Source organism: Pelophylax lessonae (assembly GCF_965119305.1).
Source record: "Pelophylax lessonae genome assembly, chromosome: 11".
Lineage (NCBI taxonomy): Eukaryota > Metazoa > Chordata > Amphibia > Anura > Ranidae > Pelophylax > Pelophylax lessonae.
In genome coordinates this window covers 12520741-12536100 of record NC_138778.1, presented here as the reverse complement: position 1 = coordinate 12536100, position 15360 = coordinate 12520741, and the positions used below count along the sequence as shown (strand labels likewise).

The window sequence follows — 15360 nt, the reverse complement described above, 5'->3', positions numbered from 1 at the left end:
CGTAGGGGCTATTGGAGCTGCAGCTCCAGGCCCCCACCTTAATATAGGCCCAGTAGAGGCAGATGACTATTCAGCTCAGGGCCAGTAGGGGGCCACATGAGAGGCTCCCGACACCTCCTGCAGCAGGGGAAATATGACAGTTGGGGGTTCATCAGTGCGGTGGTGGGGTTAGTTACAAGCACCAATCTCCCTCTTTGACTCTCCATGAAGCAGCTGAAAGCTGCTTCTCCTCCTCCCCCTCTTGGGGCTTTCAACTGCTTTCTTTGTGAGCCATAGAGGGAGATCAGTGCTTATAATTGCTCCCCCCCCCCCCGCACCATTAACCCCAGCTCTCTGGGTACTGATCCTTAATGATCACTGACTGTTCTTTCATACCTGAAGCCCTGAACCACCAAAATCCTCAGCGCTGGGCCCATGATGTTCTTAATCCAGCCCTCACCTCGGCCACCTACCAATCGTGCATTGTCTGTTGGGCGATTAGCTAAAAGCGAGGTGGTAGGATATGGTGGGCAGGGGGTAAGATATGTTGAAGCTAAATGTCAGAAGATAAATCTAATGTGGGGCTTTTCCTAGAGTACATGCCAGGAAGAAACTGTAGTTAATTAAATATGGGAGTAGGAAGACCGGGTCTTGAGTAGAGATGTATAACCGAGTCCCAACATTTCAATAAGGGAAATTATAAGAAAATAAGTGAATTCAAGACTGGTTTATGGGTGGGAAACCTTTGAATGGCCCCCAGGTATACATACAGAGATACTCCATTCTTTGTCTCAGTGGCATGAAACCAATCAAGAAGATGTGTCAGGAGGGCTTCTGTTACCCCTCAGTTACCCCAAGGGGAACAAATTCCCCAGTCTGTGTTTTCTCCATCAAGGCAATTCATTTCTTAGTCACATAGTCCTTGTTGTCTCATAGATCTTGAAAATTGGTCTTTCTTTAGTTGCCTCCTCAGAACTTCTACAGCACTCATTAACTAGTATCCTCTTTCCAGATTGATGGAGGAATTGCTAAAATCACAGAAAAGGGCCTTTTTGAAACACCTCGGCCACCTACCAATCGTGCATTGTCTGTTGGGCGATTAGGTAAAAGCGAGGTGGTATTATATGGTGTACAAGGGGGTAAGATATGTTGTAGCTAAATGTCAGAAGAGAAATCTAATGTGGGGCTTTTCCTAGAGTACATACCATGAAGAAACTGTAGTTAATTAAATATGGGATTCATGTCCCACCAGAATTGCCACAAATAAAATATGGGAGTAGGAAGACCGGGTCTTGAGGAGAGATGTATAACCGAGTCCCAACATTTCAATAAGGGAAATTATAAGAAAACAAGTGAATCCAAGACTGGTTTATGGGTGGGAAACCTTTGAATGGCCCCCAGGTATACATACAGAGATACTCCATTCTTTCTCTCAGTGGCACAAAACCAATCAAGAAGATGTGTCAGGAAGGCTTCTGTTACCCCACAGTTACCCCAAGGGGAACAAATTCCCCAGTCTGTGTTTGCTCCATCAAGGCAATTCATTTCTTAGTCACATAGTCCTTGTAGTCTCACAGATCTTGAAAATTGGTCTTTCTTTAGTTGCCTCCTCAGAACTTCTGCAGCACTCATTAACTAGTATCCTCTTTCCAGATTGAAGGAAGAATTGCTAAAAATCACAGAAAAGGGCCTTTTTGAAACCTCCTCGGCCACATACCAATTGTGCATTGTCTGTTGGGCAATTAGCTAAAAGCAAGGTGGTAGTACAGTGATGGCGAAACTTGGCACCCCAGATGTTTTGGAACCACATTCCCCATGATGCCCATGCACTCAGCAGTGTAGTTGAGCATCATGGGAAATGTAGTTCCAAAACATCTGGGGTGCCAAGGTTCGCCAGCACTGTGGTAGGATATGGTGTGCAAGGGGGTAAGATATGTCGGAGCTAAATGTCAGAAGAGAAATCTAATGTGGGGCTTTTCCTAGAGTACATGCCAGGAAGAAACTGTAGTTAATTAAATATGGGAGTAGGAAGACCGGGTCTTGAGGAGAGGTGTATAACCGAGTCCCAACATCTCAATAAGGGAAATTATAAGAAAACAAGTGAATCCAAGACTGGTTTATGGGTGGGAAACCTTTGAATGGCCCCCAGGTATACATACAGAGATACTCCATTCTTTGTCTCAGTGGCACAAAACCAATCAAGAAGATGTGTCAGGAGGGCTGCCTTAGGGTTAAGCGTAACATCTTGAAGGCCGACCCCACCTCTGTCCTTTGTTCTGGATAAGATTAAAATACGCATATTTGAACTGAAACTCTCTAGTGTGCCTTTAATAAATTAACCCTCAAGGATATGAAATGCAGCATTTCCACAGAAATTGTGCTATAGCCTCATACTTCAAACTCTGGTTTATATGAATACCTGTGACTCAGTTGAGGGATTTGGCAGCAGTGACTTTAGAAAAGAGACTTGCTTCCAAAGGAAACTTCACAGTTTATAAACAGAATAAGCTTGTAATTTATAAAAGTATCCTCTAATGAACTTTCACAGGAAGATATAGGAAGTCCCGCCTGCTTTTTAATAAAAGTGGGAACATCGCGGCTAAAGCCTGAAGGATGAATTGGATAAGCGTCGCTATCTCTGAAGGCTTTCGCCCTACAGATGGGCCAAGAGGAATATGAGGAGCCCCATCAAGACACATTAAATATAAGACAAAGTTCAAGCTTCAGTTTCATATCACATGGTTTATTCCAGGACTCAGTGGCGGCAGAAGAGGCCACCTAACAGGCTCAGCATTGAATAATAATGGAACCCAAAGCACCCAGCCATGCCAAGTGCCATGACATGTTTTCCCTGGGCACTGGGAGCTATGCTGCAAAAAGAAATTATAACTGCCTGATCCAGAAGGATGAGGCTGTTACTGTAATAATGACACTGGCAGGGAAGGGGTTAACACTGTGGGTGATCAAGGGGTTAAATGTGAGCCTAGGGGAGTGATTCTAACTGTGGGGGGGCGTGGCTTGTGAAATGATCATAGAGACCTGTGATCCTATATAGAAGGATCACTTGCGCTCTGTGATCAGCCGACCGTCCTTCTCTCTCAGCAGGGAGCAATCAGAGTCCCCGCTGCCAAGTGGGGGCGGGAGCGTGCCACCGGCAGGGCGTGCTCGCCGCCTAGCTGCAGGCGCATGGCCGACGTAGGTCTACGTCGTTTCGCGCAGGAGAGCTGCACTGTCGCAGTAAATCGGCGGCGGGCGGTCGGGAACCGGTTAAAAAAAATGCTCCATATCGTGTGACCTCGGGAAGATGAAGCTGCAACAAAGGAGGCAGGAAAATTCAGCAGCGGAAATTCTTTACAAAATAAAGCATTGCAAAGTGTGTTTGGTTATTATTTCATTATTATTACATATTTCCTTTAAGTACGACAATAAAATTCAGATGACAGAAGACGCGGCTTCAATATTTTGTTTGCAAAAGGAATTCTGGCTGCCAATTAATAAGCTTCTATTTATAATCAAAGCTATTTGTGATATAAACCTGCCACCCATTTCTCCGGACCTTCTCCCCGCAGTAGCTCCGACCTTGGTGGACCTGCATTGTCTCACCCTGTTGGTTTCTTTCCATGCCCGATGGAATTTGTATATAGAGGGAGGGAAAAAAGAAAAAAAGCCTTGAGATGGGTACAGGGCTGGCTAAGATAACTGCCGAGCAATGTAAATATTTAATAGAAACAAAAATTGTCAATTTATTGGTCTGGAGTAACATTCCCAGAGCTCTGATATTTGTCTCTATTCTCTCGGTGAACGAATGTGTGATGGCGTCTTTGTACGGGAATTCTAAGTTTCACAAAGTTCTTTACGTAATTAAGTGTTTTCAATGACGCATGGGGTCATTGCCAATCAAATGCATCTGTCTTATGAAAAGCCAACCAACCTCTTCTTCATAATTTATTAAAAACATTATATATATATATATATACACAGATACATACATACACATATTATTATTTCAGGTACTTATATAGCGCTGTCAATTTACGAAGCGCTTTACATATACATTGCACATTCACATCAGGCTCCTTTCGCACACTCCGTCCGTTGGACGGAGTCCGTTTTTCTCAGCGGGGGATCGAGCCGCCGATCCCCCGCTGAGCAGCAGGAGGACAGCTGTGTCTCCGTGCTGTGTGCGGAGACACAGCTGTCAGTTCCCCATGCATCTCTATGGGGGAAATCGGATGGGAACGGACCGTCGGTCCGTTCTCATCCGATGCCATCCGATCCGATCTGCTGGACGGATGGAAAATAGGGTTTCCATCCGTCCAGATTTGACGGATCGGGTCGGATGTTAGCGGACATGTCTCCACTGACATCCGATGCCACATAGGAATGCATGGGGGGACCGTTCAGATTCGCCAAAAAAGCGGACAGGCGGATCTGAACGGTCCGCCTGTGTGAAAGGGGCCTAACTCACATACATACACAGTAGGGCCAATTTTTTTTATTTTTTTTATACAGGATCCAATTAACCTACCAGCATGTCTTTGGGGTGTGGGAGGAAACCGGAGTACCCGGAGGAAACCCACGCAGGCACAGGGAGAACATGCAAACTCCAGGCAGGTAGTGTCATGGTTGGGATTCGAACCAGCGACCCTCTTGCTGAGCCAGGAGGTTCAAATGAAAGATGTTACAATGCAGTGATCCCCGCTCTGATTATCCGCCTGCCTTTCCTCTTCCTCTCCTCTCTCATCCTCAATCATTCGCCCTCAATCATTTTCCACTCGCAAAATGCGAGCAGGCGAGTAGAAAATTTGAGGGCTGTATATATATATATATACACTATATTGTCAAAAGTATTGAGATGCCTGCCTTTACACACACATGAACTTTAATGGCATCCCAGTCTTAGTCCGTAGGGTTCAATATGGAGTTGGCCCCCCCTTTGCAGCTATAACAGCTTCAACTCTTCTGGGAAGGCTGTCCACAAGGTTTAGGAGTGTCTATGGGAATGTTTGACCATTCTTCTAGAAGCGCATTTTTGAGGTCAAAGACTGATGTTTTTTTACAAGAAGGCCTGGCTCGCAGTTTAGACTCTAAATCAGGGGTCTTCAAACTATGGTCCTCCCAGTTGTTCAGAAACTACAATTCCCATCATGCCTAGTCATGTCTGTGAATATCAGAGTTTTACAATGCCTCATGGGATGTGTAGTTCTGCAACAGCTGGAGGGCCGTAGTTTCAAGATCCCTGCTCTAAATCATCCCAAAGGTGTTCTATGGGGTTGAGGTCAGGACTCTGTGCAGGCCAGTCAATTTCCTCCAAACCAAACTCGCTCAGCCATGTCTTTATAGACCTTTCTTTGTGCACTGGTGTGCAGCCATTTTGGAACAGGAAGGGGCCATCCCCAAACTCCTCCCACAAAGTTGGGAGCATGAAATTGTCCAAAATGTCTTGGTATGCTGACACCTTAAGAGTTCCCTTCACTGGAACTAAGGGGCCAAGCCCAACCCCTGAAGAAAACCCCCACACCATAATCCCCCCTCCACCAAATGATTTGGACCGGTGCACAAAGCAAGGTCCATAAAGACATGGATGAGCGAGTTTGGGGTGGAGGAACTTGACTGGCCTGCACAGAGTCCTGACCCCAACCCGACAGAACACCTTTGGGATGATTTAGAGTGGAGACTGCAAGCCAGGACTTCTCATCCAACATCAGTGCGTGACCTCACAAATGCATTTCTGGAAGAACAGTCAAACATTCCCATAGACACACTCCTAAACCTTGTGGACAGCCTTCCCAGAAGAGTTGAAGCTGTTATAGCTGCAAAGGGTGGAGCCAACTCAATATTGAACCCTACGGACCAAGACTGGGATGTCATTAAAGTTCATGTGTGTGTAAAGGCAGGCGTCCCAATACTTTTGTCAATATAGTGCATATATATATATATTACATGCACACATTTTTTTCATGCGTGACCTCTTTAACTGTCTCAATACCGGGCACTTTTACCCCCCTTCCTGCCCAGGCCAGTTTTCAGCGCTCTCATGCTGTTTTCTGTGTCCCATATACTGGTGGCAATCTGTGTTGACACAATAAATCGTTGTTTGATCGATGGTGGTGTGCAGCCTTATCTATCTTCCTTTTTCCTCATACCACGGTGGCGAGCCGGGGCTAGCACCCAGCCCATCAAATCCATTCGGATTACTATCACCTGTAGCAGCGTTTTCTTTCCTTGGATCTGTAATTTTTTGTCACAATATTTTTTGGAAAATGAAGAAATTAAATAAAATGTTTATTTCAAAATTATTTTTACATTCCGGCACCAGAGCACTACAGCATTATCATATGACTGGTGTCGTGGTGATCAGGGCTATTGACTGGTGACAGTATGTAAAAAAAAAAAAAAAAAATTACATTTATTTTTTTATATATTTATTTATTTATTTATTTATTTACAATTTTTTGTTCTTTTTTTTACATTTTTTTCTTTTACATTTTTTTTTTTTTTTTTACATACTCTGACTAATCTGCAAAAAGCATGAGTCTTTCTGATAGCAGTTTTAGGTCTGACTCAGTAGGGGGTGTAACGGAACCATGAACCCACAATGTGCTTGTATGCTTCCATCAGAATATCGCCTCCTTCAATCTTGAACATAGATATCAGATATTCTAGCCGCCACCATGCAAAACTAGCTGAGAATAGCTTGTATAGATCTGGAACCTTTACTGAACAAACTCACACAGAATATATACCCCACCAGGTCAGGTGCCTGACTACATTATCATATGCAGATGAAATTGTGTACAGAAATATAATTAACATTTCTAAGGAACAACCAACACAAACATTATTCTACTTTCCCACTAGCAACTAATAGATGACAGTGATTTAATTAACTTGAGCTATTTAACCAGCAGACTTGCCGTCATCAAGCTCATAAAGTACAATACACATTATTAGAAGTGTAAACACATCCCCACAGTAGACAATAGGTGAGTTAATTAGCACAATCAACAATGTGTGGAAGACAGGTCGTTGAACTGATGACATTAGCATCTGCCATGACTGTGCGGAGCAACCCCCCATTGGCAATAGGCAGCTAGGCCTTTAACATGGATTCTAGGCCTAGAGTCCCAGTGTCGGTGTGTCTTGTGGACTTGAATCCAACGTAACATTACTCAAAGGGCCCCCCCCCCCCAGCATACACCCCACAAAGAGCAGTGTTCCCTCACAAGCCAGGGCCCATAGTCAGTAGGCAAGAGGCTAGCCTGTAGTCCCCACCAAAAGCCCCTGTCCTGAGTGAGTTTGTCACAGGGGGTATGCCAGACCTCAGCAGAGAGACCACTGCTTCTACACAAAGAGCAAAAATCCTTCTCTGCAGTTGCTGGCAGGAGACAGGCTTGTCTACACAGGCTGAGGCTGCTTTGTAAAAGAAAACCAACTGGAGACTTTGCACACCTTCTGTTTTAATGTACCTGAAATAGTTTCAGCTTAACTTGTGTTTTAAGAGCCTGTGTACTCTCTTTTTTCCTTCGTTCCATAAAAGTCAAAGTATTACACGATAGGGTTTCCCACTTTCCCACTAGCAACTAATAGATGACAGTGATTTAAATAACTTGAGCTAATTAACTAGTAGACTTGCCGTCATTGAGCTCGTGAAGTACAATACACATTTATTATAAGTGTAAACACATCCCCACAGTAGACAATAGGTGAGTTAATCAGCACAATCCACAATGTAAAATAGTGAAATAGTTTCAGCTTAACTTGTATTTTAAGAGCCTACTCTTGTACTCTAATCTTTTTTTCTTCGCTCCATACAAGTCAAAGTATTATACTGTAGGGTCCTTAACTAGTTCTGGACTGGAAGGATTTCCCCCTTAATGACCAGGCCATTTTTTGCGATTCACTGCATTATTTTAACTGACAACTGCGCGGTGGTGCGACACTGTACCCAGATAAAATTGATGTCCTGTTTTTCCCACAAATAGAGCTTTCTTTTTTGGTGGTATTTGATCACCTGTGCGATTTTTATTTTTTGCGCTATAAACAAATAAAAGCAACAATTCTGAAAAAAAAAAACAATATTTTTCCATTTCTACTATATAACATTCCCAAATAAAAAAAATAATAAAAATCAATTTTTTTCATCCTTTTAGGCCAATTTGTATTCTGCTACATATTTTTGGTAAAAAAAAAAAATCACAATCAGCGTATTTTGATTGGTTTACGCAAAAGTTATCGCGTCTACAAACTATGGGAAAGATTTATGTCATTTGTATTTATTTTTTTTTTCTTACTAGTAATGGCGGCAATCAGCGATTTTTAGCGAGACTGCAACATTGCGGCAAACAGATCGTTACCCCTAACTGACATTTTTGACACTTTTGGGGGGACCAGTGACATTACTACCATAATCAGTGCTAAAAATATGCACTGTTACTGTAATAATGACACTGGCAGGGAAGGGGATAACTCAGGGGTGATCAAAGGGTTAATTGTGGGCTTTGGGGGTGCTTTCTAACTGTGGAGAGAGGGACTTGTGAAATGATCATAGAGACCTGTGATCCTTTATAGGAGGATCACAGGCGCTCTGTGATCATTTCAGAGAGAAGAACGGTCAGCTGTGTTTACAACAGCATACCATCCTTCTCTCTCAGCGGGGAGCGATCGCAGATGCCTGGCGGCAATCGCCTCCAGGAGTGCTCCCGCGGATCGCCGTACAGGTACGACAATTCGCGCAGCCGAGGCCCGCCTGACGCAGTATATATGCGGCAGTCGGTCGGCAAGTGGTTGATAAAAAAATTGCAGCATTTTCACAAGCACAACAATTGATCGCCATATTGTTTTTTAATATATCTCCTATTATCGTGTGCTCCATCTAGTGGCCATAAGGCAGTATTTTTCTGCAATAAATCAATAAAAAAAAAATAAAACTAAGTCATCAAGCTACTAAATATTTCACTACTGAAATGACTGGTAAAAAAAAAAAAAGATACCAAACTGCTGAAACATGAACTGATTTCTGAAAAAGTGCTAAAGAAACCTAAGAAGCCAAACTGCTGTAATTGGCTACTTTGAATAAAGTCAAACCCTCACCCAATCTCCCAACATTGCCAATGTGGGACAATGCACTATGCTGTTATAATCAAAACTCACCACAAGATGTCACTGTTGCACTTATAATTAATACAGCTAGAAAAATCATCTGCATGGTGAGTGTACAAAGTAGTGGAGTGGGAGTCCATGTGACACTTAGAACCCCCTTTTGAGTTAGAAGACTTTTCTCTGTCACCTTCACAATGTATCACAGTAACAATGTGAGGTTCTGGTGTTCCTACTAAACCCAATCCTGGTCCGGATCTCAAACATTACCATCCATGATCAGACTGTTTGGGGTTATTCTAGAGGACAATAAAGCCCATCAGCAGCCAGAACATTTTTATTGTGTGGTTTTTGGGGTGAACGGAGGGGGGTTTGATAGGTCATCAGGTCAGGAAGTGACGGTGAAATTTCTCCAGTGTAGCAAACATCAATAAAAATCCTTGTCTTATATTCTCAACCATCTGCTGAAACCATTGCATAAAGAACTCCAATTAAGGATAGCAAGACAAAAATAAATAATTATAAGATAAATCAACAATTCAAGGGTATGGGAAATGATTACATCCACACACACCTACACAGGTTGAACTGGATGGACTATTGTCTTTATTCAACCTCAACTACTATGTAACTATCATTTGCTGCAATATCGACCTTCAAGCCAAAGATTTCACCTGCAGTACTGTTTTTCTGCCACTAGATGTCCCCAGTCTTATGACCAGCATCATTCGACCTACTTTCTGTGGACCTGCGAACCCCCCCCCCCCCCAGCCTGGGACTGAAAGGAGAAGAAGCACAGTGATGAGCGCATCTCACTGTCACGCCGCTGTCTCCTCCTATCAGCCTACTTGACCTTATTGGCTCTTTGTGCAGCTTCTTTCTCTCAGTCTGTGCTCTGCTGTATGGGACTGCTAAAGGCTGATAGTGGGTCGTATTCAAAATACTTACACTGCTTGCATATAAAAATATGTTTAATAATGTATAACCACTTGCCACTATTTACTGTGGCAGTGTGGCTCTCCCAGGCAAACTGATATAGGGCTACATTGGTCGGTTGGTGGCAGCTAGGGGGCGAGCGCGCGCCGCTGGCGGCACGCTCCTGCTCCCGATCGTCAGCGGGGAAGCCGATGCATGGGGCAGGCGGCTCCAATTGCCAGCTGACACCCGCGATCGTTTCCCGCTGAGAGAGAACGGTCAGCTGTTGTAAACACAGCTGACCATTCGTCTCCCTGGAATGATCACAGAGTGCCTGTGATCCTTCTATATAGGATCACATGTCTCCATGATCATTCCACAAGCCACGCCCCCCCCCCCCAGTTAGAAACACACCCCTAGGTACACATTTAACCCCTTGATCACCCACACTGTTAACTCCTTCCATGCCAGTGTCATTAGTACAGTGACAGTGCATATTTTTAGCACTGATTACTGTAGTGATGTCACTGGTTCCCCCCAAAAGTGTCAAAAATGTCAGTTTACAACAGCCGACCGTCCTTGTCTCTCATCGGGGAACGATCGTGGGTGTCAGGCGGCAATCGGAGCCGCCTGCCTGCTGCATCGGCTTCCCCGCTGACAAGTGGGGGCAGGAGCGCGCCACCAGCGGCGCCGCCCCCCCATCCATGTGTCCGTCCCCTAATCTGCATGCAGGGGCGCCGGACGCATGGAGCTCAATGGGGATTTTTTTTTTTACATCACCTGATTAGAGCCAGAGGCTCTAATAGGGCGATGCAAAGGGTGGGCTCGGGGCGCAGAGCTGTGCGTCCCTAGCCCACCCATTGTGTGACAATAGCGAATGAAAATTCGCTATTGCCACACCGATCCTCCTCCTGGCCAATCAGGAAGCGCGTCCGATACGTGCTTCCTGATTGGCTGCAAGGCAAACCTCATGCCATTGGCCGAGGAGGAGGCGGGAGCGGGAGGATTGCAGGAGACGCGCCGGGGGACAGAGTGAGGAAAAACCGCCGCCAGGACTGAAGAGAAGCCGCCGACAGGTAAGTGCATTGGTCTCGGGGGGGGGGGGAAGCCCACACTGCATTGAACGGGGCACGCACGCTGGTCTCTGCATTGATGGGGACAATGCTGTGGCGCTCTGCATTGATTGGGGACAATGCTGTGGCGCTCTGCAATGATTAGGGACAATGCTGTGGTGCTCTGCCTTGATTGGGGGCAATGCTGTAGCATTCTGCATTGATGGGGGCATGCTGTGGCACTCTGCATTGATTGGGGGGCACGCTGTGGCGCTCTGCATTGATTGGGGGGGGCTGTGGCACTCTGCATTGATTGGGGGCGCGCTGGTCACTCATTTTTCTGTTTGCGCCCCCCCCCCCCAAAATTTTGAGCACCAGCCGCCACTGAGCGGAGCGCCCTCCCCTCTAGCCTCCTGCTCACGACCGCCGTACAGTTACGGCAATTTGCGCAGGAGCGGCTGCCTGCCGCAGTACACCTGTGGCGGGCAGTTGTAAAGAGGTTAAACAACAATATGTAGCAGAATACATATTGGCTTAAATTTATGAAGAAATTTGATTTTTTACATTTTTTTATTGGATGTGTTTTATAGCAGAAAGTAAAAGATTTTGTTGTTGTTTTTTTTTTTTTTTTTTTCAAAATTGTCGCCCTTTTTTTGTTTATAGCACAAAAAATAAAAACGCAGAGGTGATCAAATACTAAAAGAAAGCTCTATTTGTGGGCAAAAAAGGACATAAATTTTATTTGGGTACAGCGTTTGCACGATTGCGCAATTGTCAGTTAAAGTATCACAAAAAAATGACCTGGTCATGTAGGGGATAAATCTTCCGGAGGTAAAGTTGTTAAAAAAAAAAAAAAGAAAGAAAAAAATAAAGGCAGTTTTTTAAGATACACAGTACACAAACTAAATGACATTAAATTAGGGTTTACATCTACTTTTAACAGAGTCCTTCTTTTTGTTTGATTTTATCTTTATAACATGCAAATACATTTTTTAAAGTTTAAATAAAAAAATGTTTTTTTACTTTGTTTTCACTTTATTATTTTCGGTGTTTATCATCTCATTAAACTTTTATGTGAATGTGTTTTATAGCAGAAAGTAAAAAAAAAAATATTTTATTTTTTCAAAATATATAAAGGGATATCAGTTTCACATAAGCCACAACTTGGGATGTTGGAGGGTTAACAGATTTTTGCCTGCATCACCAAACTCGCAATGTAACTTAATAAATTAAATAGTGTCACGGATTATAAAGTGCTCCAAGCTTATATATAAATGTGCAATATACAGTCGGTATTAAATGTAAATAATAAATGATCAAATTAATACATTAAAAAAAAAAAAAATGACAGTCAATCATATGATTTAAAGTGCAAAACGTAATAATGTGATCAACATATAAATAAGTGAATGAATAAATAAATATTATAAAATGGTGAATAAATAGATATTGGATGTGTAAACGTATTTCAAATAATAATGTCTTTTTATAACGTGATAAAAGTGCTGGTGACAAATTCTTCCGTGATAAAAAATGCACTTCCCTTTCCCTTTAAGACTTTAAATGAGTCCTTATTTAACCATTTTGTTAGATTTTATATTTATAACATGCAAATCATTTTTTTAAAAGTTTAAATTAAAAAAATTTTTTTTACTTTGTTTTCACTTTATTATTTTCGGTGTTTATCATCTCCTTAAATTTTTCAAAATGTATAAAGGAATATCAGTTTCACATAAGCCACAACTTGGGATGTTGGAGGGTTAACGGATTTTGCCTGCATCACCAAACTCGCAATGTAACTTAATAAATGAAATAGTGCTCCAAGCTTATATATAAATGTGCAATATACAGTCGGTATTAAATGTAAATAATAAATTATTTAATTAATATATAAAAAAAAATGACAGTCAATCATATGATTTAAAGTTTAAAAATAAGTGAATGAATAAATAAATATTATAAAATGGTGAATAAATAGATATTGGATGTGTAAACGTATTTCAAATAATAATGTCTTTTTATAACGTGATAAAAGTGCTGGTGACAAATTCTTCAGTGATTAAAAATGCACTTCCCTTTCCCTTTCCCTTCCCTTTATCACTTCCCTTTAAGACTTTAAAGGAGTCCTTCTTTAACCATTTTGTTGGATTTTATCTTTATAACATGCAAATAATTTTTTAAAAGTTTAAATTAAATTTTTTTTACTTTGTTTTCCCTTTATTATTTTCAGTGTTTATATTCTCCTTTAAACTTTTCAAAATGTATAAAGGAATATCAGTTTCAAATAAGCCACAACTTGGGATGCTGGAGGGTTAACGGATTTTGCCTGCATCACCAAACTCGCAATGTAACTTGTTTTCAGGAGGAGGAAGCGTGCCGAGTGCTGAGTTACTTCCTGGGTTAGACAATGGCGTCTGCCGATCTTAAAGCCGAGCTGATTTGCTCCATCTGTATGGAGATCTACACGGATCCTGTGACCCTGCCTTGTGGACACAGCTTCTGCCGGGACTGTATTACACAGACGTGGGAACATCAGGAGTATTTAAGGACAAACAAATGCCCTGAATGTATGAAGACATACCAGAGGAGGCCTGAACTGAAACGAAACCTGAGGCTGCATAACATAGCCGAGGCTTTCAGAGAGCAGGAAGAGAATGAGGTCTTCTGTACATACTGCGACTCTCCTGTACCTGCTGTGAAGTCCTGCCTCACGTGTGAGATCTCCATGTGTGGTGATCATCTGAGGAAACATAACAAAACCGTGGAGCACACTTTAGAAGCGCCCATTGCATCTCTAGGGAAGCATGTATGCCCTGTGCACAAGAAGACCTTGGGTTACTACTGCACTCCGGACTCCACCTGTATCTGTGCCACCTGCCACCTGGTTGGAGAACACGTTGGACACCCGGTGGAACCACTGGATGAAGCATTTAGAAAGAAGAAAGAGAAGCTGAGAAACATTTTGGAGAAGGTAACCTTGGAGAGACAGGAGGTTGAGAGAAGAGCCCAGAGTCTTAAGGACCATAAGCGGCACGTAGAAGACCAAACAGCCTCCGTAATTGTGAAAGTTGTCGCCTTGATCAGTGGAATCAGAAGGCAGCTGGATGAATTAGAAAATAAGGTGCTGAACGAGATCTCCAAGCAGGAAGAGCAAATCTCAAAGTCGGTCTCCAACATGATCTGGCAGCTGGAAATAGAGAAAAAGAAGATGGTTCAGAAGATGTGTCAGATACAGAAACTATGTGACACCACTGATCCATTGTCTTTCCTAGAGGATGTTGATAGAAGTGACTTTTTCGAAGAGAGATATAAGGAAAGAGAGACAGACTATGACAAGGACGATGCTGTGAAAGACTTTGACGATGGTGTGATCTTACAGACCTTATGCACAGACCTATCAAGTATGTTATTGGGTTCAGACATATGGTTCTCCATGCAGGAACCCTCTGCCATATTACTGGACATTAACACGGCTGGAGATAACGTTGATATAGCAGATGATATGAAAACTGCTAGCTATTCACAAAACCGAAAGTACCTCCAAACTCTGGAAAGTTTTGAGTGTAGCCAGGTGATGAGTGTGAAGAACCTGTCCTCGGGGAGACATTACTGGGACGTGGAGGTGAGCTCAGCAGGGTGGTGGATGGTCGGGGTGTGTTACCCCAGTATAGACAGGAGGGGCGTATCCTCGTGGATTGGAAATAACAAGAAGTCCTGGTGTTTGTACAGGTCCGATAACGTGTATTCTGTAGTTCACGACAGCAGGGTTACACCATTGCCTCTGAAGAGTTCATGTAACAGGTTGAGAATACATCTGGACTTCGAGGCCGGCCAACTGACCTTTTACGAGAAGAGGAACCCAATGAGACACTTGTACACTTTCACCGCCACCTTCGCAGAGCCAGTTCGTGCCGCATTCAGCGTATGCGAGGACTCCGTTTATCATGGGAACGGATGGGTGAAAATCATAAGCTCTTCGAGATAAAGAAGTTGAAAATTGGAAAAAATGTGGGGCAAAATTACAAAACGACTTCCTTCTACGTTTCTAAACCCCGTTGAGCTTCTAGATGTTCTTCAAACAACTTCTTTATCTCTATGGAAATGGCTCATTCATATAGAATAAAGAACAAGTTGAAGGTACCACATCCCAATTATAATGAAAGCAAAAAATTGGAAAAAATGTGGGGCAAAGGTCGGGACTTTATAGGTACCGTCTGAGACCAATAAATTTGAGAAGTTGTATAAAAACATTTAGTTTATTGTATTTCTCAAAAGGGGTAAAAATATTAAAGAAAGGTTTGCAAAAGGGACGAGG

At 42.9% G+C, this 15360-nt stretch overlaps 1 protein-coding gene across 1 annotated transcript; it reads left to right on the top strand.

Annotated features, from left to right (window-relative positions):
- The first annotated feature begins 13438 nt into the window (after positions 1 to 13438).
- Positions 13439 to 15032, top strand: LOC309567107 (E3 ubiquitin/ISG15 ligase TRIM25-like). The gene has a single exon (XM_082272437.1). The coding sequence runs from the start codon at positions 13453 to 13455 to the stop codon at positions 15028 to 15030; it is 1578 nt and encodes a 525-aa protein (XP_082128563.1). The 5' UTR covers positions 13439 to 13452; the 3' UTR covers positions 15031 to 15032.
- Positions 15033 to 15360: the final 328 nt, after the last annotated feature.